This window comes from Pogona vitticeps, chromosome 3, assembly GCF_051106095.1.
Source record: "Pogona vitticeps strain Pit_001003342236 chromosome 3, PviZW2.1, whole genome shotgun sequence".
In the NCBI taxonomy this organism is placed as follows: domain Eukaryota; kingdom Metazoa; phylum Chordata; class Lepidosauria; order Squamata; family Agamidae; genus Pogona; species Pogona vitticeps.
Window position 1 is genome coordinate 168,316,119 of NC_135785.1, and position 27,044 is coordinate 168,343,162.

At 41.6% G+C, this 27,044-nt stretch overlaps 1 protein-coding gene across 1 annotated transcript in view; it reads left to right on the plus strand.

The window, feature by feature from the left end:
* The first annotated feature begins 2,750 nt into the window (after window positions 1–2,750).
* EDAR (ectodysplasin A receptor) overlaps window positions 2,751–27,044 on the plus strand; it is a 32,544-nt gene continuing 8,250 nt past the window's right edge. Inside the window, exons 1-9 of the mRNA XM_078391467.1 lie at window positions 2,751–2,997; window positions 10,581–10,649; window positions 11,378–11,500; window positions 14,340–14,521; window positions 16,230–16,315; window positions 23,542–23,628; window positions 25,406–25,534; window positions 25,642–25,716; window positions 26,008–26,080. Of these exons, the coding sequence (XP_078247593.1) occupies window positions 10,599–10,649; window positions 11,378–11,500; window positions 14,340–14,521; window positions 16,230–16,315; window positions 23,542–23,628; window positions 25,406–25,534; window positions 25,642–25,716; window positions 26,008–26,080 (806 nt within the window). The 5' untranslated portion in view covers window positions 2,751–2,997; window positions 10,581–10,598. The remainder of the gene's footprint in view (window positions 2,998–10,580; window positions 10,650–11,377; window positions 11,501–14,339; window positions 14,522–16,229; window positions 16,316–23,541; window positions 23,629–25,405; window positions 25,535–25,641; window positions 25,717–26,007; window positions 26,081–27,044) is intronic.

Here is a 27,044-nt window from a genome sequence, read left to right on the forward strand (position 1 = left end):
GAGTTATATACAGTGGTGCCTCGCTAGACGATGTTAATTCGTTCAATTGAAATCGCTGTTTTGTGAAAACATCATCTAGCAAAAAGCATTTCCCCACTGGAATGCATTGAAACCCATTTAATGCCTTCCAATGGGGAAATAGTTGTCGTCTAGCGAAAATCGCCATAGGGAAACCATTTTATGAAGCACTGATCAGCTGTTTAAATCGCTGTCTTATGAAGTATCGGTCCCGAAAACACCCATTTTGCGAAGATCGCCCATAGGGAAGCCATTTTGCGAAGCCACCGATCAGCTGTAAAAATCGTCGTCTTGCGAAAAAAACGGTCCGCGAAGCACGGACCAAATCAGCGTCCAGCGAAATCCCCCATAGGAAAAACTGTTTTGCAAATCACTATAGCGATCGCAAAAAGTCAACGTCTAGCAAAAAAAAAACGTTTTGCGGGGTAGTCATCTTGCGAGGTACCACTGTACTCCCTTTCCTGTGGTCTGTGTCCTGCTTGTTAGCTGTTCAGGGAAACAGGATTTGGGCCTAGAGGGGCCTTCAGGGTGAAAGAGTTGGTCACGTCATACATTCATACGTTATGCACAATTCAGACTTAAAATGCCAAAAACCTTTTGAAGCACAAAAGATCTTATGCTGTGACCAAAGATCAACATCTAAGGTGCAGCCTGACACATGTTGATACATTCAACCAACATATCATGGCAAAAACAAACAAAATAGTCTTGTGGCACCTTAAAGAATCACCAAATGTTACTTTCTTGGATTGTAGTCTTCTGCTTTAGATGCAACATGTTAATGTTCTCTGACTTTATTTTGTGTTAGTGCAGCAGTGGTCTCTAACCTTGGGCCTCTAGATGTTCTTGGACTACAACTCCCAGAAACCTTCACCACCACCTCTGCTGGCCAGGATTTCTGGGAGTTGAAGTCCAAGAACATCTGGAGGCTCAAGGTTGGGGACCATTGGTGTAGAGGATTGTACCCCAAGTCCTTATGACAGGGTCTACAGCTCAGCCTGAGATATTGGTAGGGCAGCAGGGCTATTTGACTTTTGAACACTGCGCAAAGACAAACCTTAGGCTAACCTCAACCCAGCAACACCCCCTGCCGAGGTTTTGGGTGGTGGGAAAAAACACACACAAAAAAGAAAGAGAATGACATTTAAATCCAGTTTAAATACTGTAATTTGGAAAGGACAGAGTGATTGCATGATATTATCTATATATTTCTTTCTTATATTTGTATTCCAGCCTTTTCCCAATGAGCTCACAGTGGTGTTTGTGGCTCCCCAGCAAATCTTCCTATAGATTCTGTGAGGTGGGAGAGGAAGAGTGGCCCAAGCTCCCCCACTGAGCTTGATGGCTTATTGGAGAGTAGATCTGAGGCCTCCCAGGTCTTCCTCCAACTACCCAGCAGATTCCATTATCTTTCAAAAGGGCTCATCTGGAAGCATACCTAGAATACTATGTACAATCAGCATATGAGAAGGGCATTCTGCCTTGGATAGAGAGGATATTAATTATGCCATTGAACAAATTATATGATGAAGGCAAGAGGTCACAAACTTTATACTACTGTAAAGAGAAACATCTCAGACAATAAAAGTTACTATCAGATTCTGAATATAGTTGTAGGTTCTTCTTATGTGAAGCGATAACGATGGAAGCAAGTCTTTTTGCACTGATGAACATTTTCTCTAATTATCATGGTTGTTTCCCCCACATCTGCTCCTCATGAAGGCTTTCCCTGGATTCTTGTGATTTCCATTAGAAACAAGACAGCAGATTAGATGCTGATTTCTTCTGATTTGGAATGGATGCAGAATTTTTCAAACCAAAGAATGCAATCAGGAAAACATGCCTCTTGATTGTTGTGGGCTCTGGGACTTCTCATGCTACATAATGTGCATCAAAAGCCCTCTCTTTTGATACTTACCTCAAGATAAAACAACACAGAACTCTCAAGACCTTGGCAATGTGTCTATGTCAGACCTCCCTTAATTCAAAATCTCTTTGCTGAAACAAAAAGAAACAAGAGAGAGAGAATGTGTGTGATTTCTATGAGGGAAAAATGTTCCTGTTAGAGGCAACAGAATTGTTAACATCTTGTATAATATGGAAATTTGATAATGACTCTTTTTTTAAAATCTTGGCAGCCACTTGCACCCTGGTGGATAATTTATTTTAGACAGCACTCCCCTTCTCTAGCTCATTGCTTGTTTGGCCAAATCTGACTTCGCCCACAGTCAATTTCGGTAGGTTTACAAAGAGAGAGGAGGCTATAGTTTTAAATCCAATTGTTAGTCCCAAGAGACCTGTTGAAGACAAAGGGCTTGATGAAGGTAGAGAAGTATGCAACCACAACAACAAGTTTATAGGATTGGAAGGAGAAGTTAAAGGGTTAGATGGGGGGGGAGCTGAGTGTTCTTCCATTCTTGTTGGTCTGCCGTTTTCCCATTTGTGATATGCTTAACTATCTCCCTTCAGTCCTCTCCCAACTCTTCCTTGGAATGCTGCTTACCTTAATTTCATATCCTAAGTACAGTATATTTTCCTATCCATGACGAAGTTCCTATAACAAAATCCATTTGCAGTATTTTGCTTCTCTTAAGCTGATCATTCCACTTCTTCAGCCAAGAGCCAACTCCCACGTAGATGCCTTTACATACTCTATTAGATATAGCTGTGGGATTATTAGTGGTTTTTTCCCTGTGTTGGGGTATATAGCTTCCTTAGTAAGCCTTCTCCGTGCTCGTGCACCTCTAGGGGTGATCACTGGAGTAATCAGAGTTGAGAGCACTAAAGCAGAGAAACAAAGCTACTTAGGTTTTGAAAACCTCTACAATGCACTCAGGAGTGAAATGGATGGCAGGATAGGACTGATAGTGACAGTGGAAATGGGTAAAGCGGGGGGAATGATCCTGGGGGAATGAGTGGACAGCATTGTGTGATGTGGAACTAGAAGTCCTTCCTTTGAAAGAAGAGCAACAGGGAAAGGTGAGTTTCAATTTCCATTATCACCACTCAAATGCAATAACATGAAAACTCTTCATATTGGAAACTGAAGAAGCCAGAGCTGCATTTCTACACCTCTTTGTTCATTTTGTTCAAGACTGCTGGAATTTCCACCCCCCCATTACCATTACCATATGTTCTCATAAACGTTTTGTTGCTGCTGGCCAGTGACTTGATGATCCATTGATAAAAATGATGTCAGGCTACAGACAGTGCTATAGCATAGCTCAGCTTGGGCTGAAAGTACATGGCACCGCAATCTTGCTGAAGTGCAGCAGCTTGGCTATCCCGTGAATGGGCACCTACAGTGGAGCTCTGTATCCCCCAGTTTAGCTTGTTAGCCTTTCTGTGATAATGGCATACAGTATTCTTTTGTTATGGGGATACTTAATGTTTAGTACCTCCCAGTCTTCTCCTGGGTAAACTAAAATTAAAATAAAAACTGAACAATTCAACAATTCCTGAAAATTCAATTCAATAGTTCTCAGTTTCCCCGTGTAAATTGTAGACTAATTATATCCTGTCAAGTCAATTCTGACTTATAGAGAACTTCCTAGGATTTCCTGGGAAAGTATTCCAAAGTAGTCTTCTAGTCCTTCCTTCTAATGGCACTCTAGGATTGTGGCGCTTGTCCAAGGTTGCACAGGTGGCAGAGGACTTAACCCCTTCAACCATACATTGGGTTGAACTTGGCTGTCCCCTTCTTTGGGCTGGAGGGGGGGTCACTGTAGAAATTCAAACCCCTGGTCACGTGCTCCAACCCACTGACCGATACCAGTCCTTCTGTAAATACCTCAGTGCATCAGTTTGTTAACAAAATGTTGCTAATGCATGCTCTGCAGTGGAGGTGTGGAGACTGGCAGAAAGAAGTCACCACCATTTCGAGACTTATAACCTGCAGACTGGAATTTATACAAAATTTGTTCAATCCAGGCTTGATAGGGGTGATGGCCACATTCTAATCTCTGTGGAGTCTGTGAGTATCAAACACAACCTATCTTTGTTTATGATTTGTAATCACACCTTGTGTGATTTTACTATATCTGCTGAACAGCCTCCATTCCCAGAAAGAAGACAGGGAAATAACATTGCCATACAGAGATTTTGTGAGGATACCTACCTAAGTGAAAGGTGGTAACTCATGTTACCAATAAAGGTCCCATATAAATGATAAAATAATGAAAGCTAAGGTGTCTGCCTTAGAGAGGTGAGCATGGGGAGAAGGAGGGGGGAGAGAAGCAAAAGGATGATGGGAGTGAGACACGATCTGGTGGAAAAGGACAGGAATAAAGCAGCGTTAGATTAATAGAAGGAAGGGCAGCATAAATAAAAACACATTGAAAAATAGAAGCAAATGGCATTTATTTTATTTATTATTTGCATTATATGCCATTCTTCTGTCCAAAGTTATGCTTAAGGCACCCATATGAAGAAGGAACATCCAACTATCTCATGTACCAACTGGAAGGCAGAGATTAGGGACAAGAATTTTTATTTATGCTAGCATTTTTTTCTGGTGATTCCAGAGAGAAGACTGCTATAGGCTCAAAGAACAATAGATACACATTAGGGATGAGGAACCTGCAGCTCTCCATATACTGTATTCTTTGGAGTATAACATCACTCCTCCCCTTAACCATCAGATATGCTGGCAGAGGAGGAATCCAGCAGCAGCTGGCTAGCCCTCATTGAGGCTAAACAATAATGACACAGTAGCTTTCACAGAGCAGGAGTTCTGTGTTAATTTATAGGTAAATCAACAAAATGAAATGTACACTAACCATATCTAACATGCCTTTAGTTGGACAATTATGACAGTACCTTTTCTCTGGAACAGAGCCAATGAGGTCTACAGTGGCTGGGCAGAAGCAATCTCAAGAATATTTATGTACGAGCTTTCCACACTAGTGTTCTAAACAGGGAACACATAAATATACCTTGGTTAGGAGTGTACTCTTGGAACCTGTCCAACAGAATGATGCATGTGTAGCTAGTATGCTTGGCCACTTTCAACAGTTTTCATACCCAGGGCAGGGCAACTTTATTCTTCCACATGGATGAGTACGTATGTGATGATTCTACCCTTTTGTGTGTGTGTGTGTGTGTGTGTGTGTGTGTGTGTGTGTGTGTGTGTGTGTGTGTGTGTGTGTGTGTGAGAGAGAGAGAGAGAGAGAGAGAGAGAGAGAGAGAGAGAGAGAGAGAAGAATGGAGAGAAAGAGACAGAGAAGGGAAAGGAAAATGGTATTTCTAATCCCTGTCTCCGAGTAATGTATTCTCTGTTTTTATATTCTACTCCTTGCTAGAGCAGTATCTGGGAATACAACATATCCCAAGCTATGCCCTTCAAGCAGCACTGACTTTCTTGAGAAAATTCAACATGGGCTTCACTCTTTCTCTTGTTGAAATCAAGAGGCCTTCACAGAGTGCTCAACATTGGTTGACTTGTCTTCTGAAGGAACTGAAGAGAAAGAAGTGGGTTTGTGCGGGAGAGATCCTCCTCCTTGCCTTTCCACTTCTCATCCATACAGTAACGTGTCTGAGCTAGTCCACTTGCTGGAAGGAGGAAGACATGTAGCATGTTTGCTGCATGGTGATTAAGCAGCATAATAATTGTCAGACTTGAAAGTGAGGGGTGGGGGGTATGAGAGAGAGAGAAAGAGAGGAAGATTGTGGTACTCTACCTTGGCAATGGGGAAAAGCTCTTATTGTGACACAGATTTTTTAAAATGAGTATCTAGAAAGGTAATTAATATTTTCTGCGAAGACCACACTGTTACAACCACACCTTAAACATCAGAGATGTTTAATTTGTTCAGTCCCTGAAGCATATACCATGTTGTAGCAGAAACACCATTAACATTGACTTGTTTTTTTTCATCATGCCAAAGGGAAAATTATTTTAACTCTTCCTCTTCCTCCCAGTAATGAGTTCTTGAAAAACAGTAAATAAATCTAATCAGTTTTCTGTCGTGCCATGAGTGAAAGCAGGATTTTTTAATTTTTTCCCCTCTTAACCTAGGAGTCTTATGGATATTCTAAAATCTTCTCTGTTGTGAGTGTGTGTAAAGGTAAAGGTAAAGGTTCCCCTTGACAATTTTTTTTTGTCCAGTCGTGTTCGACTCTAGGGGGCAGTGCTCATCCCCGTTTCCAAGCCATAGAGCCAGCGTTTTGTCCGAAGACAATCTTCCGTGGTCACATGGCCAGTGTGACTTAGACACGGAACGCTGTTGTGAGTGTGTGTACATTTATTTAATATTAAAATGCTAAAAGCAAGGCATCATTCTAGAAGGCGGTTTTGTATATTGTACACTATGGGTGAAGCTTGGGGAAGATCTCTTAGAGTTGTCTTTATTCCCATTAGCATGAGAAAAATAGAAATTGACTATACATGCCAGATTTTATTTATCTGAGCTATCATTATATTTCAATTTACTGTCAGGGTCGACCTAGATAGATAATTTGGGACCACCCAAGGTGGTTGTTCTGGGAGTTCAGGATGGTACGTTTTCCCTGTCTGTACTCATAAACCTTTAGGTAACAGGGCAGGCTTTTCCCTGGATGGAGATGAGTTACAGGAAGATATAGTTTTGATTTCTCAGAGTAGCAGTCAAAGCACAGAGGCTAACAAAATAACAATATTCTGAGTGCATGGCTCTCTAGATCATGTGAACAGCGATAAGGAGTTTGTGCATGGAAAACACCTTACTGCCGAAGACAACTAGGATGGCCTTGCTAATAAAAACACCTCTCTCTCTCTCTCTCTCTGTTTATTTGTTTACAATGGCTATAGTGAAACATGCCTTAGTTACATGCTACTTGGATCACTGAAAAGTGCTCTATACAGGGCTGCCTTTGAAGATGGTTTGGAAACTTCATCTGGTTCAAAATGCAGAAGCCAAACTGCTGACTGGGGTCAGCTATGAGGAGTGTTTAACTTCCATGTTATAATAACTACACTGGTCCATTTCCAAGCTGAGTTCAAAATGCTGATTATGACCTATAGCAGCGGTCCCCAACCTTTTTGGGACCACAGACTATTTGGGGCTCCGTGTGCGGACCGGTTGGGGGACGGGGGCATGCTCGTGGAGGGGTGTGTCACGCTTGCACGCATGAGCGCAAGCACGATATGCCCACCCACTCTCAAAATCTGCCTGGCTTCTAATTTCAGCCCAACCGGGAGTGGGAGCAGCAGCAGCAGCAGCATCTACTTGGCGAGCGCAGGGCTTCCTCATCAGGGGCTCCCAGAAGCATCCTGCTTCGGAGTTGTCTCCCTGTTTCTGGAAGGCACAGGAGCAACTCTGCTACCGACCCTCCCCGCCATGTAGGGGCTGGATCTCGCTTGCCCCCCCAAAGCACCCACACATCCAGAAGGGGAGCCCTCTCCCTGCCCGGCAGTCTTCTCCCTCTGAAGCGGCAGAGCTTGCGGGGTCAGGGGTTTGGCGAAACCGGGGCTTCTGGTTTTAGGTCTCTCTCTCTCTCTCTTTCTCCCCCCCACCCTGCCGCTCTTTGCGGGTCACCTGGCAAGACACTCCAAAGGAGGGGGTGACACGGAGCTCTTACCTTGAGTGCCTCGTCGGGCCACATCTCCAGGCGCTGGTGCCATTGCCGCTGCAGCTGCTGTTGCCTTGTCCTCTCTGCGGCTGAGGTGAAGGAGGCTGCCCGCTTCTCCTTCCTCCCGCCTGGCGCTCCTCTGCTCCCTGCCCAAACGTGCCACGGGAAGGGGTGATGCCAAGAGCACAGCCTTCTCACGGGCACTCCCCTCCCCCCAGTTTCTATTCGCAGACTGGCGCAGAGAGCTCGTGCCTGTCTGTCCGTCGGTCTTGATGGTCTGTTGCTCGTTCCCTCCCCCTCTCTTCCTTTCCTTTTCCTTTCCTGCTGCTGCTTGTTTGCCGCCACTGCCAGGGCCAAAGAGCCACGGCCAACAAGGGGGAAGAACGTTCCGTCCAAGAGAACAAAGCAGCCAGTAGCAGGCACCGCCGGCCCACCCGCCAGCCAATGGGAAGCCATGAAAGCATGACACACCCACCCGCAAGTGCGACACGCTTCCCCGTGTAGGCAGGATGTGTGTGTGTTGAGATCCATGTCCACGACCCAGTTAAAGGAAGCCCACGGACCGGCACTGGGCCATGGACCAGGGGTTGGGAACCCCTGACCTATAGAGCGCTATGTTTTAGGTCTGTATTTTCCCATATGAGCTTTTCTGATCATTAAGGAGCCCCCCCCCTCAGTTCCATTGCCATTGCAGGGATGTTTGATGGGGACACAAGAGAAGGCCTTCTCTATGGCAGCTCTCAGATTGTGGAATGGTCTCTTGGAAGATTAGGTTGGCCCCTTCCTTCCACCAACAGTTGAAGATCCACCTTTTTCGGCAGGCTTTTAATAACCATGACTGAGTCCCTGAATCTGATTTGTAACTAAGTAAGTTTAATGGATATGGAACAACTGATTGGAACTGATTGGTTCAAAATCGGGAAGGGAGTACGACAAGGCTGTATATTGTCCCCCGGCTTATTTAACTTATATGCAGAATATATCATGCAAAAGGCTGGACTGCAGGAATCATCCTCCAGAGTTGTATCATCTGCATATTGGAGGTTGTTGATATTTCTTCCAGCAATCTTAATTCCAGTTTGGGATTCCTCCAGTCCAGCCTTTCGCATGATGTATTCTGCATATAAATTGAATAAGTGGGGAAACAATATACAGCCTTGTCGTACTTCTTTCCCAATTTTGAACCAATCAGTTGTTCCATATCTAGTTCTAACTGTGGCTTCCTGTCCCACATATAGATTTCTCAGGAGATAGATAAGGTGGTGAGGCACTCCCATTTCTTAAAGGACTTGCCATAGTTTGCTGTGGCCCACACAGTCAAAGGCATCCTACCCCTTCCTAAATGTTGTTGTTTGTTAAGCACCACTATGTAACTAACAAGGCATTTTTAACAAAAAGATGTAAGAGAAAACCAAACCAGCTTAACCAAATGCAACCTCTGTTGTTCCATATTAAGAGGTGTTGTGTGCTTGAGTGTAATATATATTCAGAAAGCATATACAGTACATTAATTAGTGAAGACGTGTTTTTTAAAAATTGGGTATCTACCCTCTTTTAAGCATTAAAGAAGCACATGGTTTTGTCCATTGGGTGGGACTTTTAAAATTACTTTTGTCTACCCCTCAGTCATACTGTCTTCCTTTTGCTGCATCAGTAATGTTTCACATGCATAGTCAAAAGTAATTAACAGCAATATCAATTTCTCCATTTCCCTATGCTTGGCAACATTTTTACAAATTGAAGTAGGCTTCATTAATTCATGCCTCCAGAAAAGATTTTTCAAAACCTAAATGTACAGACCCAATCCACCACCCCTTGTGTAAAAACAATCAGGCTTTTGAAATAAGTTTAGAAATGAGTTGGGGGAAAAAATTAAAAATATGTGTTTAAATGCTATGACATAAATCTGGCTCACAGAAACTCCAGCAGGATGTTGATTTCCTCTCCTTTCTTTTTCCTTCATCAAAGCGTAAGAAAGCCAATAGGATTAGCTATGAGAAACAACAGTGATTAGTGGATGTAAGCTGACTCTACCTAGAAAAATAATCTGAGGGTCAAACTAGATGATACAGATAGCATGTCTTTAGAACCAGGAATGTCTTAAATGCTAAATTGTCATACTGACAACCAGCATGACATATTACTTTCAAACCACAAACTCTTCTCACCTCCTGTAGCTTGCATATTTACTTGCTTTATTTTGTGATTGGCCCTTGAGAGGTGAATGTGGGCTTCATTTCAAAGTCTGATTATCAGGACACTAAACTCAGATGGAATTCCATCACTGGAACACTAACATGCTTTCAACTTCTAACAATATGCTATCTGTATAATCTAATTTTTAAAATCAGAATATGTTAAGTGGCCTAGATCACAGTCTTAAGCTGAGGTTGATGGCTGGAAGAGGTAGGATGACAAATCAGTGTCTGTTAGTTGGTAGGGGAGAATCACTGGGTGGCTGCTTCTCTGCAGTCAGAACCTTCTCTATACCAGGCAGGTAGAAACCTTGCCTTGACAAAACAGAAGTTCCATGGACAGTGTAGAGCTGGCATCCAGTGTTGCTCCCTTTCCCTAGATGTGGCCATTCTGGACTGCACTTGGCAGACGGCATAGCTAACTTCTCCCCCATTGCTATCGATAGGAAAAAGGGAAAGAACAATAAATAGAAGAATCCCTTGGGATAACTTGCCCAGTGAAATTACCCCCATTTCCCTCCTTAGCCAGCATATGTCACCAGACTGAGTGAAGAAGCAGATCTGCTTTTGTCAGATCTACCAATCAATCTTAGCCTGTTCAGTTGCAATTCTGTTTTTTTTAAAAAAGATAAGATGAGATCCCACTGCACTCTGTAGAACTTATTTCTGAGTGAGCATACGTATATTGGATTGCACTGTTGCATTTAGGAAGGTGTAAGCCATACTGAACAAACTTTGGAGTCATAAAACACACATAGGATTGCACTATTGATGTAGTCTCTCTTTTTTTGGCAATAACCGTTGGTCTTTCCATTTCAGGTAAATCATCAAGATAATATGGTGCGCCTGGGAGAATGCAAATGGACTCATATGTTTCAGTTTCTTATGGTATGTATTTCAAGCACATAAACTGCAGGACAAAATGAGATGCAGCTGCTAAGAGGCGCTTGTTGACATGTTTCAAATATTAAATGTTGTTAACCTGGACTAAAATCATCTGAAGCAATAATGAGTTGCTGCAGAGCTGGTCCTTACAAGATGTAGTGAGGGCTGCCAACATGGATGGCTGTGGAAGAGGTTTAGACCAACTGATGGAGGATAAAGCTGTCCGTGGCTACTGCCCACAAGAAGCCTAAATTATCTCCACCGTCAGGGGCATCACACATTTAGGTACCAGTTCCTATGTAACAGGAATGGGCAGCCCAACACATTCTGAGGTAAAGGACATGTTAGTGCTTCCCTGAACAGAAGCCAGATGACCTGGCAGCACCATATTACTTCTGTACTGGCAATGGGATGAACTCCTTTACTGCAACTGAGGACAATAGGGTAATTTGTGGGTGCAAGACAGCCATGTCACATACATGCCTTTCATCCAATAGAGGGCTGGGGGGCTCAGGAAAAATGGCCAGAAGACTGCCACTGCTGCTCCACAGTGTCTGCCAGCTGAGGCTTTGCCTCAGTGCACCTAATGGTAGGTAGGGTTCGGCCTCCCTGGACTCTAAAAGTTCAGTGCTGTGCAGCATCACTTCTACGTAAATAAATGAGAGCAGGAGATGTATTAAGAGGAGGAAATGTAGCCAATGAACTAATCAGCATTTACCCTTTGGTCACAGGTGTCACTCGTGTATTTTGCTAATGGTGAATATTCTAACTGCGGTGAAAATGAATACTACAACCAGACAACAGGAATGTGCCACGAGTGTCCACAGTGTGAGCCAGGAGAAGAGCCATACATGGTGAGTTCTCTATTCATTTCCTGCCTTTTTGACAATTTTTTTACCGGGAATGCTAACATTTGCACTTTAGAAGATAAAGATAATTAATCATGGCCCTCAGAAAATGATACACACTGTTTGAAATTCAATTTAAAAAAGAACTGGCTCAGCCTTCCCGTCCTCTACTCACTCCTGTTACAACTGCACGTTTATCTTCTATAAATAACAAAATTGTGAGCTTCCTTACATAAGGGGAAGAAGAGTGTCTCAGTGGCACAGTGCTTGCTTTGAGTGTCAGAGAGCCTGAGTTCAGTTCCTGCCTTCTCCAGTTGAGAAGATCACGCGACAGTTGGTGGGAAACGCCCTGGAGAGCTGTAGTTAACCAGGGTGTCCTCCAGACAGAAGGCCCCTTGCTCCCAACAAAGTATATCCTGTCTTTTCAATCCTTTCCTCCGCTTTCCTGATTTTTCTGTGGAGAGATGAGAAAAATAGAAGAAGTAGTAGGAGAACATGGGAGGGTTGCAAGTGGAAGATAATGGTGGCTGTGCTTCCTGTAGAATGGAGCCAGACAAAACTGCACAGTGAAAATTGAATAAATAAAATTGAATAAATAAAATCTCATTGGGGAGCACCCTTAATATAGCAGGCAATGAATATGATTGCAAAAGATACAAGGATGGCAATGTGGACTCTGTAAGGCAGATAGACTGACCTGGTTTAAAGCAATTTCTTATGCCCCCATTCATTGAAACAAGAAATCTGTATCAAATCACATTCATAGGCCCAACACATGCCTTCTCTTGTTCTAAAATACCAGTGAACAGAGTTATTTCGTGTGCTGCACAGGGGTATCATTATTCTAAATTTCCCCACTGTCGAGAAAATGGCCACCACATGGTGGTTATGAGGTAAAAATACCACCATCGCGTTCCAAGTGGAGTTTGAAAGGAGGCTGGCGTGGGCTAGCAGCGAGGGCAGCACAATCTCTCTCCCAGGCAATTTCAGATAATTGCATTGCATCCGCCGTTTTGTTTGGCCCGTGCTCTTGTTGTCCTGGTCAGCATTTGTTTTTTAATGGGGACCATACTTTGAGCTGAGAAGTGTTGAATGCAAACCAAGAGGCATTCAAGGGCCCCTTTAAGTCCCCTCTGCTCAGTGGACAGCAGTGAGAGGGCTCCTCCAATCTAGGTAGTCCATCTGTCCATTCCCATTCATTTCTGTCTTGGTTCACGAAAGGGAGCAGGCAGCATGGGAGAGGAAACAGAATGGAAAGGGCTTTTTCACAGACAGCCTCTGTGTTTGTTCACACTGGAATGGGATGTTCAGCATAATCTTTGTAGGATAGATGTCACTTATACAAAAAAGACCAAAAAAGAGGAAATACATTGCCAACCAAAGAGGATCAGAAAGAGGCGAGGGCTTTGCATAAAATTGGATGTTGTTGTTGTTTTCATGTGCTATCAAATCAAAACAGTTTTATAACAAATTCAATAGGGTTCGCAAGAGAAGTGAGATATTTAAGGAGTGGTTTCACTAGTTCCACACCCCCACTCAGTTTCCATGGCTGGCTGAGAATTCAAATCCAGGCCTCTTCAGTCTTACACCACACTGGGTATCCAGTAATGCTTAAATGATTTCTTTAAAGTTGGATAATCTAATTCATACCCCAAAACTGCAGATTTAGAAATAATTGCTAGATAGTTGTCCTGTTTAATATTTACATGTAAGGAGCAACAGAAGCACAAGCTGCCAGGGCAGTCTACCAAGGTACCAGTTATATTACTGGTTGCGTGAGGTGTATGAGTCTTTCATCTCCATATCAATCTCTGCTGTTAGAGCTCCAGGTATGTGGAGGCATTGATTTGGCCAAAGAAGCCTGAATAAAAGTAGAGTAGAGGACATTCTAGTGACTAGACAGTGCTCAGGTGACCTGTGAGTCTGCTCTGAATTCTGTTCAGGGGCTAACAGTTGATTCAAGGCCTTTTGCTGTCATTTCTTATGGCTCTTTCTTTAAATTGCATTTTGACTGGATGGCCCAACCAGCAGAGTACTGTATGTTGTTATACAAATAATCTCTGCCAACAGTCTTTCAAATACTGTACAGTAATGCCCTTTGCAAAGAAGAACACACAGCCTCTTTAACCTGTTAGCCCTATTCAGATAAGCTCGGGGGGGGGGGGAACAGAGAAGCCCAAGGAGGGTGGCTGGTGATGTAACAGTCCTTGATGACCAGAAAGCCTCAGGATTTTGAGGTGTGAGCCCAGGCACCACTTCACCCCTAGTCTTGTCCCCAGTTTCTGACCTATGCATGGCCAAGTGAATGCCTGAACAGGGCTTTTGACTCAGTTGGAATGGCAGTAGATGAGAGCTTATGTTATTAATTTCTGTCCTGTGTTTTGGCACAAAAAAGTGCCTGTACAGCTTACATTAAAAATAAAAATAAATCAATAAATAATACATGAAGACATTACTTTGAGTGCATTAATTTAAAAGCCGGATATAATTAATACTGTCTTTTGTAAATCCAGAGAAATATAGCCCAATAAAGACAATCCATTCAGCTGTCATAAAAAGCTTGGTGAGAAAAAAATATCTCCCAGAAATAGGAGACAAAGATGCCATATGCCTCTCTTTGGAAAAAGAATTCCAAAGCCTGGGTGCCACTACTGAGAAGGCTCTGCTCACCTTTCCTTCCCATTCTGTAGCCTCTGACAATGACGGGGCAAGTCATAATAATGGCAGATCCTATCCTGAGACAATGCATCAAGAATGTACAGTGTATGTGTGTATATCCATGCCCACATTTAATAGAAGTTGTTCTTAGCGGCTCTTTGACCTCCAGGACTCTCTTACTCCATAGACATGCGGATACGGCACTAGAGATGAAGACTACGGCTGTGTCCCCTGTCCATCAGAAAAATTTTCAAAAGGCGGTTATCAGATATGCAGGCGGCACAAGGACTGCGAGGGATTCTTTCGGGCAACTGTTATGACCCCTGGAGATCAAGAGAATGATGCAGAATGTGGCCCTTGTCTCCCTGGGTAAGGATTTAATTAGGACCCTTAGGTCTCTTCTGAAAAAAAAGAAGAAATGTTTTGTGCTGAAGGACCTAAACATATTTGTTTACAGCATTTACACTGCTGACCACGTTTGTTTCTGCATCTGATTGAGTGCACAATAATTAATTATATGTAAATAATAGATGTGCTTTTATAAGTAACTTTGACATCAAAGAATGTTGCATATGCTATCAAAGTAAATGAAATATAGAACAATTGTCTAATGATAAGAAGCAGAAAGGATATTTTGAATGGCAGAAGACGCACAAAAAGAAACTGTTTAAAAAACAAATAGAGTACTAGGGCAGACTGTAGCTGTTTACATCAGCCCAATTTGTTGAAATGCTCGCTCAAATCCAGCAGTAAATCGCAGCTTAGAGTGGGTCCATTGAATTAGTGGGGATTTGGTGAGTCAACTGCTCCATACGTTCCAGTGATTCAATGGATCTACTCTAGATGCAACTGACTACTGGATTATAACCACATGTGTTCTATTAATAGACATTATTTACATATGAAATAAATATTTTTATTCGCCCCCCTGGAAAATCACCCTGATTAGCTGGAAAATCAACATGGCCAGAATATGGTCCTTCATCATTTTCTACAGAAAACTCAATTAAATTGCCAGATCTTTCTCTACAGTGACATCAAATAATGCACTAAATTGGTTAAACTTACTGTTGCTTCTTCAGTACAGTATAGTCAAAACACATCTATTTTTAAAGTAAGATAATGGCTTGGATCTAGACTAAGTCAAGGGAAATCAGTGTGAAAATTTTATAGACTTAAGATTTGCTACCCACACATCCTGATGGATGTCAGAGGGAATTAGAACTGCATTTTGAGTCTGGATCCAACCCATTGACTCCCCCATGCTAACATTCGAAGTTTTAAAACATTGGGCAAAATCCTATTGCACAGCTTTGCACCCATGTAAAATGGATCAGGGCACTGGAAATAATTACTTTAAATGTATTTAAAGCTTCCTATCCCCCCCCCCCAATTTCCAAGAATCCCTGGGGCCCCCTTTGGCCATTGGAAAAGCTATGGGTACCTTAAGGTGGGTGTGGGGATTTTAAAGTACTGTACATTGAAGGCATTTTTAGAAATGCTTTGCCAGAAATCTTTCCAGGCTGTTTGCCATTCTCTTTATCTACCCTAAATGGCAAGAAAGGTATTCTTTGGTTTTGGCCTTCATATTTCTGTAAATATTCATGAGTTATGATATCAGAATTGGCCATTAGAGCGAAACACAGAGTATTTCATTGTGTTTTGAGGGTTGAACTTATAACAAGAAAGTGTATTACATGGTGCAACCAGTTACGTGCATGACTGGAGCAATGATGATGACGACGACAACCTGGCTATTAAGAAATAATTAATAACCCAGTGAGTTCTTTTTAGAACAAATTCTACTCCAAACTCTAATTAAGATCTAAATTCATGGAGTTGGAGCAGGAACACCACATGTGATTCCTTCTCCAAATGTTAGGTTGTAAAGTCGAAAAGCTGGACTTTTGTGGCCTTAGGGCTACTTTTCACCACTTCCTAAAATCAGATTAAAGTTCAAAACCTGTTTTTTTTTTTGAAGTCTAAATTAACAACAAGAATTGGTTTTTACTTTTCAATCACATTTAATGACAACAACTGAAGTTAGTCTTTGCTTCGGCTTGTCTTTTCATTGCAGTTACTACATGTTAGAAAACAGGCCACGGAACATCTATGGAATGGTTTGTTACTCGTGCACTTTGGCCCCTCCCAACACAAAAGAATGTAAGTACTCTCCATTTGCCTAGCATTCACTTTTATTCTAACGTAGAAACTGCAAAATCCTGCCCCCAGAGCTTTTAAGCCCGCTGTGTCAGAAGACAATGTCAGATCTTGGACCTGTAACCTATACAGAAGTCACCCACTTGAAAACGTGAAATGCAGTTGGCTTGGCATGTTATAAAAACAAACACCAGTTTTGTTTTGTTCCCCCCCCATTTCCCAGAATCCCACCAGCATTCGTGTCCCATCAAAATGGCAGTCATTTTAAAATTTCTGCTCAGGAATTCATGTCTATTTTGGTACACCCTTTTCTTAATGCAGGGGCTTTTTGCACATTTTTCTTAATCTACATGTTCCCTTATGGCTGTTGAGTTTTAAAATGTATAACCCACCTTTCACCTCAGAGTGGTGCACAAAATCCTATAAAAAGATAAATGCAGAATTGTAACAAGACAGGACAAGAGGCATTGGCCTAAAGCTAATGGTTAGTTTCACTAGATTAGTCTCAATCAGTCCACAGATCAGTTCAATGGGTCTCCTCTCTTTGGGACTATCACATTTAGACTTAAAAGATGATTACAGTTGCCAAAAACTAAAGCACTTTTGAGGGGGGGGAATCTATGTATCCATTCCATTCTGTTTACCATGGCTTTTATAGTTCAGCTTTTATAGTTCAGGACATTTAAAGCTGGTAGAGGGCTAAGAGCTACTGCTAAAGTGGACAACGGACATTTAAACCCCTTTAAACCATTTACTTTGGGCATGTAGTACTAAGGGAAGGGATCACAGTAAAGGGAATCTGATCCCCTAAAAAACATTGAAGGCCAAAAATTGGATCTTGAGAGGCCATGCATTTAATGGAAATGCTGACAGGAGCCTCAGCAATAGTACTGACAGCAGCTTCCTACCCCCCATCATATTCCTGTTGCATTATACAGATGGTGAAGTGCCAAACTCATATTTGTATCTTTGCATTTCAGTCATCCAGTTTAACAGGCCAAAATACAGGAATTTCCACCTGTAGCAAAAAGTCTTCCAGCTTCTCTCCATAAATCTTGATTTAAAAAAAAAATCCACTGCACCTGAATTAGAAAAAAATATTTGGATTTAAAAAGTGTCTTCCTACAGATTAACCAATATTTCTTCTGTTCTCAAAATGGAATTTCTTCAGCAGTGAGGCTTGTAAAGTAAGCCCCTTTCAGTGAGGACAAAGAAAAATACATAGGGAAAATACCCCTGCCTTATGCCCTGGAAAGTCACTGCCTCTCAAGATGGAAAGACCCCCTGTTCTGCTTCTAGTTATAAGGAAGTCCTGTAACCCTACAAAGATTAATCTCCAATGCATTTTTCCTCTAATAACCTATATTCCAGATACCTGAATTATTGTATGTATGTCTATAAATGTATCAGTGAATGATGGTTAATTGAGCAAAGCAGAGCTGTTTCACTTAATATATGCTTGAGTTCAGCTGGATGGAGCAAGGCATGCATGATATAATGTAGCCCGCCTGAGACAAGCTACAGCTTGCGGGGTAATCTAGAAGAAGAGGATGCAACCCACAGTTTGCCCAAAATGGAAAGTAATTGGGAGAGGGACTGTTTGCTGCTGGAACACCTAATAGTGATGTGGCATCTTAGGTCACTTTTTCCAGTGGATTGTGAGCAACTGCATGAGAGTAGTAGACAGTGAAATAGATGAGATGAGAGGCCCCATAATAGGCAAAAGAGTTTATCAGCATGCCTGCACCATCAAATAGTGAACATCATAGACCAATGGAAAGGGTAGGATGTTCATAGAATCATAGAATAATGGAGTTGGAAGGGCCTTTACAGCCATCAAGTCCAACCTCCTGCTCAATGCTCAATGTTCTCTCACTCAGCAAAAACCCTCAAAAGGATTATTTAGCTATTAATGGAAGCGGATTGGAAAATATATTTATTTATTTAATTTATTTTTCCGGGTTTTACCCCACTGATCTAGAGTCAACGAATCTACTCTTTACATTCGTGAAGGCTTTCACGGCCGGGATCTAATGGTTGTTGTGGGTTTTTCGGGCTCTTTGGCTGTGTTCTGAAGGTTGTTCTTCCTAACGTTTCGCCAGTCTCTGTGGCCGGCATCTTCAGAGGATAGCACTCTATGCTCTGGTGTAGTTGGCTTGGGAGTGTACTATTTATGGCTGTGAGATCGGCTTTTGTCTTTTTCTGTAGATGGGTGATTAGTGTGTATTGTTGTGGGTGTATTGTTGTGCTAAGGAGAAGAGATTATCTGTTCCTGTGGTTGATGCGTGTCATTAGCTGTCTTTTGTGTGTAGTGATCCCTTGTCCTTGTGGCTGGGTAGAGTTCATTGACCTTTTGCACGCTGTATTTTTGAGAGCTGGGAGCCAAGTTTTGTTGAGCTTCACACTTTCCTCTTTTTTGTTGAAACTGTGCTTGTGATTGTGGATCTACTCTTGCTGGCTTACAGTTAGAGAATATAACAAAAATTAAAACAATGTTAACAACATAGAGATAGAGAAAGTCCAGGATGACTTCAGTTTGCACATATTTCTTTCAGCAGTGCTTTTAAGATTTCACCTATTTTCCCCAGCATAGTAAGTGTGAGAAATAAACAAACAAGTTAGTTAATTTGTCACTAATTGAGGAAATAAGCAACAATGGGAAAATATGGCATTAGAACACAAAACAATACTCTGTGCATTATAGCACAGAATGGACAAGGCTGAGCACAAATCTCTTTTTCATTTATTTATTACATTTCTGTTCCACCTATCTGGTGACCAGACACAACTCTGGGTGGCTAACAGCAATTAAAAAACAGAATTACCTATCCCAGCCCACAAGGACATAAATAATGATATCCAAAACCATAACAGTAATACCCCAAAATATGAAATAAACCTAGAGGCAACAGTGAATCAAGATCAAGATCAAATTCATGGATCCATGAGGATGTCAGAGGGATAGGACATTTCCGAAGGCTTCTTCAAACGATACAGTTTTTACCTGTTTCCTAAAAACCGGAAGGCAGGGAGCCTCAAGCAATGCATTCCATAGCGTTGTGGCCACCACTGGTAAGGTCCAATTCCTAGTGGTAGTTTTGCAGATATCCACCAAATAGGTGGTTTGGGCCTACAATTCCCATCACCCATTCACTGCCATGTCTAAGAGTATGGGGTTATGGATCTCTGGTCCAACATGTCTAGGAAACCAAAGTTTCCCCCACTCCCATCTTAGACCTTGGAAAGTCAGCTGACATGAACCTGTTGGGCCATGTAGTAGAGATGAAGCTGGATCCAGGCTCTCATACCAAGATACACCAACCTTCTGCTAACACAGAATGGACATGCTCACATAAATCAGCGTAGATCATTTCAGTTGCTGCGTGTAGATTCATTCTTCAAAGCCTCAGAGTTCAAATGTTTTTTCCCATGTAAGATCTGATCCACATGGCAATCTATGTGTAGGCCTCTATGCACAGACCATCCTTGTTGGATTGATATGCTTATGTCTCTGCCAGACTCTGTCACTGTGTGTCTCTATTGACCCTACATAGAGAATGTAAACATATTCACAAAGAAAATGGCTTGGACACTAGGAGACTGTTCAAACCTGGAGCTATTTTCTTTTTTCTCTTTTGAAAACCACTTCCTGCAGGCTCGTTTGAAATATTCCTGGCTCTCAAAAATTGTTTGCAATTCCAACACCACAATACATTAAATACGGTTCATGTGGCAAAACATATCCTTTAAAACGAACTCTTTTATAAGCAAGTGCAAACTGATTTGGACCTGACCCAACGATTCTGTTAATGCACCCTAAAATTCTCTTAGTCCTTTTTGCAGCTGCATTGCACGGCTCACTGATGCTCAGGTTCTGATTGACTGTAATCATGAGATCCCTTTTACATTTATTGCTGCTAAGCCAAGTATTTAGGTATACCTGTGTATTTGTAAAATTGCTTAAATGCAGAGAAGTGAACAAAACATCCAGCTATAGTAAGGCCTGGCACATGTGTGAAAAAGAGTTTAGAAATGCAATCAGTACAAGCTGAACAAGAGCACTGAATGAAGAAACAGGAGTAAGGATTTCCTGAAGAAAAAACATCCTGAAATCATCTTTTGAATGTACTGTAGCTGTTAACTTATGAAAGAAAAATGGGAGGATGATGGATGAGAGCTTTTCCAGTGAGGGACAGAGATTGGCGCAAGAACTGGGGAAATGGTACTTCGTGACAGTTCATGGCTTGTTACTTACTATTCATGAACCGTGAACTTTCACAAATGTTCCCAACAAAATGAACCATTTCATGGTTTGTGTGATTTGGGACTTCTGGGAGTGGTAGAATGGCCTTTGTGAGATAGAGAACCTAAATACACAGCAAGCAAGATTTGCATCCAACTGGCACTTTGGGCAGGAGCAGTGAAACGATGGATGACTCTCCTCCCCATCCCCTCCAAGTTTGGTGAAGATTGGATTTGGGATGTCTCCATTTTACTGCCCCCCCCCCCAAGAAAGTGCTATTTATCAGCAGGCTTGGGGAAAATTAAATGAGTGGTTCATGCGACTGAATGTGAGACAGAGTGTTGCTCATCACGAGGTGGACTGGGGAGTGAATAGAAAGGGGGCAGATGTGGGAAGAGGATGGAAGCAGAGATTAGCTAGAGGTCTTCCTCTCATGCTGGCTGCTGCAGAGGGGAAACCACCAGGTGGTGGAAACCCAGGGTGCAGCTTCTGTAATCAGCTGTTTCCAGAGAGCAGTCTTGGAGCACCATGGTTGGCTGCCTGACTTGACAATCAGTCCTGCACAAACTTTTCTGGGGGCATCCTTGGTGAGGGGAGGCGGGTGCCGCAGGTCCAGCAGGTCCACTGGCCATGAGCTCAGGTGAGGCAGGATGGGAAAGGGGCCTCCTTGCCAGCGCACCGGGTGGGTGGGTGGGTGCGGGCAGGAAGGAGAGCCCCGGACAGGGCAAAGAGTCCAGCTGGCCTGGTATGCCCCCCCCCACTTTGGAGGCAAGGAGGGCACGCGGGTGCCCTGTGCAATTCCTCACCAGGGCTCGCTCTCACAGCGATGGAACGCCCACCTACACACAGCATCATCGGAAATAAAATGCCTGGGGATAAAATGCCTGCTGTGACCGTCCTCATTACCCCCAGGATTTTCATTTTTACCGCATTTGGGGTAATTAACCCCTGTTCCCTGACCACTGGTCTAGGTCCATTCCAGCGTTGCCTAGGGAATTTGTTGAGTGGCACCAGGTTGTCTGGCCAAAAACAACAAGCCCCAAACCAAAGTGAATGAATCACTGATGCCAATAAAAGTTTGGTGTTTCATTTCATTCTCGGCAGGTGTGTCCTGAAAATGAACCACAAAATGGCCTGATTTGTGCAGCGGGGGTGGGGGTTTGCTTCATGGTTCATTTTGTGCCCGTCTCTAGTGAGGCAAACCAGAATATCCAAAACCAGGCCTTCAGTTTGCTTGCTGAGGTTCATTCACCCCAATGGGTATCTTGAGCTATCAGAATCTTGAACTATTGGTATGGCCCTTACTTTTTCTCTCAAGAGCATAGCTTAAAGTCAATTTATGCAGAATGTATATATACATTATTGAAAGGGACTAGTTAAACAAACTAGTTTATTAAACACATTGTAAAAATTACTATTTGGATTTCAAATGAGAATTTATATGATCAGGGACATATATTATTTTTAATAACTAGCAGTGCTGAGAAGGTCTGTTTGGCTGTTGTATGAAAACTCATTTGAACTCACTGAATTGTATGCTTTGTTGGCCAAGTTTAAAGTGTGTACCGTATTTATATTTGTCTTTGTCATTGTCCGAAGTATTTTATGTTGTGTAACAGTTTTTATTTTATTAAAAATACCTTTCATTTGAAGCATGCACATTTCTGTACTTCATAAGCTGTGAGACAGTTTCATGCACTACTAGAGAACTTAATTTCCTGTCAGATTTGTCTGATGGAGCTAGTCCAAGAAAATTTTATATTTCCTGGAACTGCAGAACATCAGTCATTTTTTCATTGTGCCATTAATTTATCCATATAAATTCCCCAAGCCGACATGCCCCCTCACACTATTATTTTGCTTGGAATTCAAGATCTTAAAATGTTGGTAATAATAATCAATAATTTGCCTCATATGTGCAATTCTAAACAGTCTTTCCCTTTTCCATTTAGCTGGGCCTCTAAGTAGCATATTTCATCTCCTTTTAACATTGCTCTCAAGATAACTAAACCAAGGCACTCACTCAAGCTCTGAAGAAATCTGTGTTTTAACGTCCCAGTTTGGAATACCTGGTTATGTGTTCGCATGGGCACGAATGCTTGCTTTTCCTTCCCTTGTCAGAATGCGAAGTGCAGGAAATCTATTCCAGTGAAATAGGGAAGCTCTGCAGATCAGGAGACTCAAAATGAAGTCCTATTGCCCTGCAGCACATGTCTTCATGTCAGTCTGAGATTCCTCTCTGATTTATATTTCCTGTGTTTGTCAAGGCTATCATAAGGATTCTAATTGGAAACGTACTCCACAGTGACTGGAATTGTACCGGAAATGCTACAATAATATGAATCTCAGTCAAGACAATATCTAGTATCTTTCCTAGGACATCTTATTCACCTTTGCCTCTTAGGAAATAAATTATAATTAAAGCATGTGGTGAGGGAGGAATCAAATACTGTAAAGGTTTACCTGGCAGTTTTCAAGACCCATAAATGGTTTAACTGCTTTTAAAAAAGAAACACAAATTTCAATGTTAGTTTTGTCTCTTTTACATTCAAATCAAAGGCAGCAAAACTTTAGGTTGAGAAACTAACATGTGTCCCAAAATGGTCCCAAAATGTCATTCACGGGTCAGCATTGTAAGTTTACAAACTGGTTGACATTTGGTTGTTGTGGGTTTTTCGGGCTCTTTGGCCGTGTTCTGAAGGTTGTTCTTCCTAATGTTTTGCCAGTCTCTGTGGCCAACATCTTCAGAGGACAGAAGACGGCCAAAGAGCCCGAAAAACCCACAACAACCATTAGATCCCAGCCGTGAAAGCCTTTGCGAATACATTGATTGACATTTATCTGGCAAAGTCAATTTTAAAACAGGCAGGAATTTCAAGGTAGCTTAGTCAGTCACTGCTCTGTCAATTCAAAAATGGGTCAGTTCATGGCTGATATTTTACAATGTAATTAGGAAAATCAGTGGTGAATTTATTTATTATTACAGGTGCAGGCATGACCTCTGGTGTGTCAGCTAGTTTCTCAAGTACTTCTGGAACAAGTACCCATTCTCCTTTCCAGCATGTGCACAAAGGTAAGGACATTAATTTCAGAGAATATGTGTGTGTGTTTTAGTAAATAGCAATGTCCAGATTTGTGGTTGACCTTAGGTACACAGGATCAAGGGGACAATGGTTGTACTAGTATCCCACACACTACATCAGAACACAGACAGAGTTCTAACTCCTGTCCTCTGATGATGCCTGCCACAGAGACTGGCGAAACGTTAAGAAGAAAAACCTCCAGAACACGGCCAAAGAGCCTGAAAAACCTACAACAATCATTGGATCCCAGCTGTGGAAGCCTTCGAGAATACATCAAGGGGACACTCAGAAGACTCAGTGAATGACCAAGAAAATGAAGAACGTATAATTCCTTCACCTGTCCAGGACTTTTAGGCTTAAAAGGCAATTAAGTAACCACACAGACTACAGAATGGGATGAATAGAAGCACTCCGAATCGCACCAAATAAACTGCAGCGCTAGTGCTATGCGAGAAAGGAATGGAACATCTTGCAAATGGGGCAAGGTGAATCACACTTACTTAAAACACATGTAGTCACCAGAAAATAGTGCAAACCAAACCAAACCAAACATGAATCAAATACAATCTATATGCTCATCTGCTCACCCCTTTGCTTTATAGCCAGAGGGAAAGGATTTAATAGTAAGCTTTAAAAATAACACAGTAGAAAAACCTTCCAAATGCTTATGATCAGCTCTGATAAAAGGTAACTAATAGTGGGACTGATTTGAGCTCTGGGAAAATCAATTTCGAGATATACCCAATCCAGGTTTTTAAGATGGGCCATCAGTACCATCCCCTCAAATTTTTTCTGTTTGGGAATTCCTTGTGCATTATGAAATATCTGCTTAGGCTTGGAACAAAGAAATAGATAATTTCCATCCTCTCCCACCATTTACAACTGTATGGTGGCCTAATTTCCATGTATTTGTCATATACTTTCATGGACTATAGCATGCAACGAGACTGCTCAATTATCCTGGCCTGGATTGGTCTAGAGATCATGCTTTGAGATATGGTATGTCATTTGGGGCGACCCTTGCATTCACAATTGTTATGTTAGCAACAGATGAAAAGAAATGGGAAACAGTTGAAAAGAAATGAAAAACTTCCTCTCCCTTCTCCTCCACAGGCAAGTAGGAAGGAAGCTTTCCATTTCTCAAGATTGTTAAGTGGCTTAAGCAAAGGGGCAGCTTAAGCTATTTGCTTTGGTTTGATCCCTGTGATCACACATACTGGAACGGAACAAAAATCAAGTGCTCCTACCTGAACAACAACAACCAAAAACAAACAAACAAACAAACAAATAAAGAAACACCCTCACACACCCCAAAAGTCACTGGCAGGGATCCAAAATGTGCTGGTAGGCATCAGTCAGACATGGAATGGTTCACAATGGCCTATATGTCATGTGGTCATCAGAAATAGGAATAGATTAGCCCATCCCCAACCTGAACCAAACTATGGGACAAATATCCATCTGATTGCACCCCTTGTTTCCTGGATCAGGTGAAACAGGCTATAGGTCACAAAAATGTACACCAAATAAATTGTGCTAGTCTTTAAAATGTCACAGTGATTTTTATTTGTAATCAATAGATGAAAGTTTATATGGAAGGGTGGAAAGGAGATTAGACAAATGAATGAATGAATGAATGAATGAATGAATAAATAAATAAATAAATAAATAAATAAATAAATAAATAAATAAATAAATAAAGTAACAATTAAAGAGTATTTCACAGGTTGCAGTCTTTGTCTTAGTTATCTCTCTTTGTGTTTCCAGGAGACCTTTCTGGACAAGGCCATCTTGCCACTGCTCTTATAATTGCCATGTCAACTATTTTTATAATGGCAATCGCTATCGTTCTGATCATCATGTTTTACATTGTCAAAACCAAAACTTCATCTCAAGGTAACTGCCAATTAGTAAAGAGAATCCCACTTTTGAAATGCTGTGCTTCGGCATGCTATGGTGAGAGGGAATACTGTACTAACAAAAGGCATCTTTTGAAATTCCAGCGTGCTGCACCAGCCATCCGGTGAAGACGGTAGAATCCCAGGCCAATATGCAGGAAGAAAAAAAAGAAGTGCAAGGTTTGAACCATTTTATAATTTCAGATTTTTACACACCAGATCCCACAGGGCTTACATTGGCCAGATGCAATGACCTGTGCACATTTATTCTTTTAACTATTTAAACTCAAATTTCATTTAGTAGAAGAATAATTGGAAAAGCATTTATACAACCCCACTACTTTGTTCCAGTCAGCAAGATGTTGGTGGTTTGTTCTGAAACAGTCTTTCAAAAGCAATTGTATCTGCACTGGTAATTTTGGTTTTGCTTTATTAATTAATTTATTTATTTATTTATTTATTCATTGGCAGAAAATGTGGTGATTTTCTCAGAAAAAGAGGAATTTGGAAAATTGACAGCAACTCCAGCTAAGGTTGTTAAGAGGTATGTCACATAAAAGCAAACATGTTGATAGTGATGGAAGAACAGTTCTACAACCATAAATATCTTGCGTAGGTGGGTGGGTGGAGTACGGAGTGTACTGCTAAGCATGTTTACTCAGAGGTAACTCACACTTGGTCCAGGAACTATACTCCAAAGTAAGTGTGTTTACAGTTGGAGGTTTAGATGGCCGGTGTAATAAAAACAAAAAAAACAAACAAAAAACTGAAATCGATATCATAGCAAAATTGAAAACACTGTTCTTTTAAAGGAAAGGGTTAAATCTATAGACAGCAAATGTCCAGATGCACACAGTAATTTTTCACAGATACATCAGTCCCCGTTAATATCACTGAAGAGAATCAATCTATGTGTGGAAAGGAAAAAAGGTCAATTGAAATTAATGGTTGACAGTCATGGAATAGATTAGGGCATATTTATAAACCATCTTGAAACGTGAAAATGGGCTGGCTGCAGTCCTGAACACATTCATTTGGCAGTGGAGCTTGAAGCTTTACATTTCAAAAGGAATTCATTAGTTACTTCTGGACAGCCAGCTTGCCAGGTATTCCTGCATTTGCTCCAAATTGACAAGTAATTTGTTGGGTCACATGTTAATGCATTCCACTGTTCTCACTAGGAGGAGAATACTCTCTGGTGGCCAGTTCTTATGTATGCTGAACTTTACAAACATTTGCTAAATTAGAAAAGACAACACTTTTCTTAGGGTTCATGAGACAGTGGCATAAAACCTGAAAAATTCCTGCAAAAATGGTTCTAAAAGCACCTTCAAATGCTATTTTGAAGTAACTTCAAAAAGTTACTTGGTATTACTTGTTACACCTAAGTAACTGTGATGCAACTTGTTAGACCCAAAAGTAACTTTGCAATTATGAGCAATTTCTTGGTGTCTGAAGGTAACTAGTTACAAGTAACTAGGATGTGACTGAACATACAAGCGCAGATT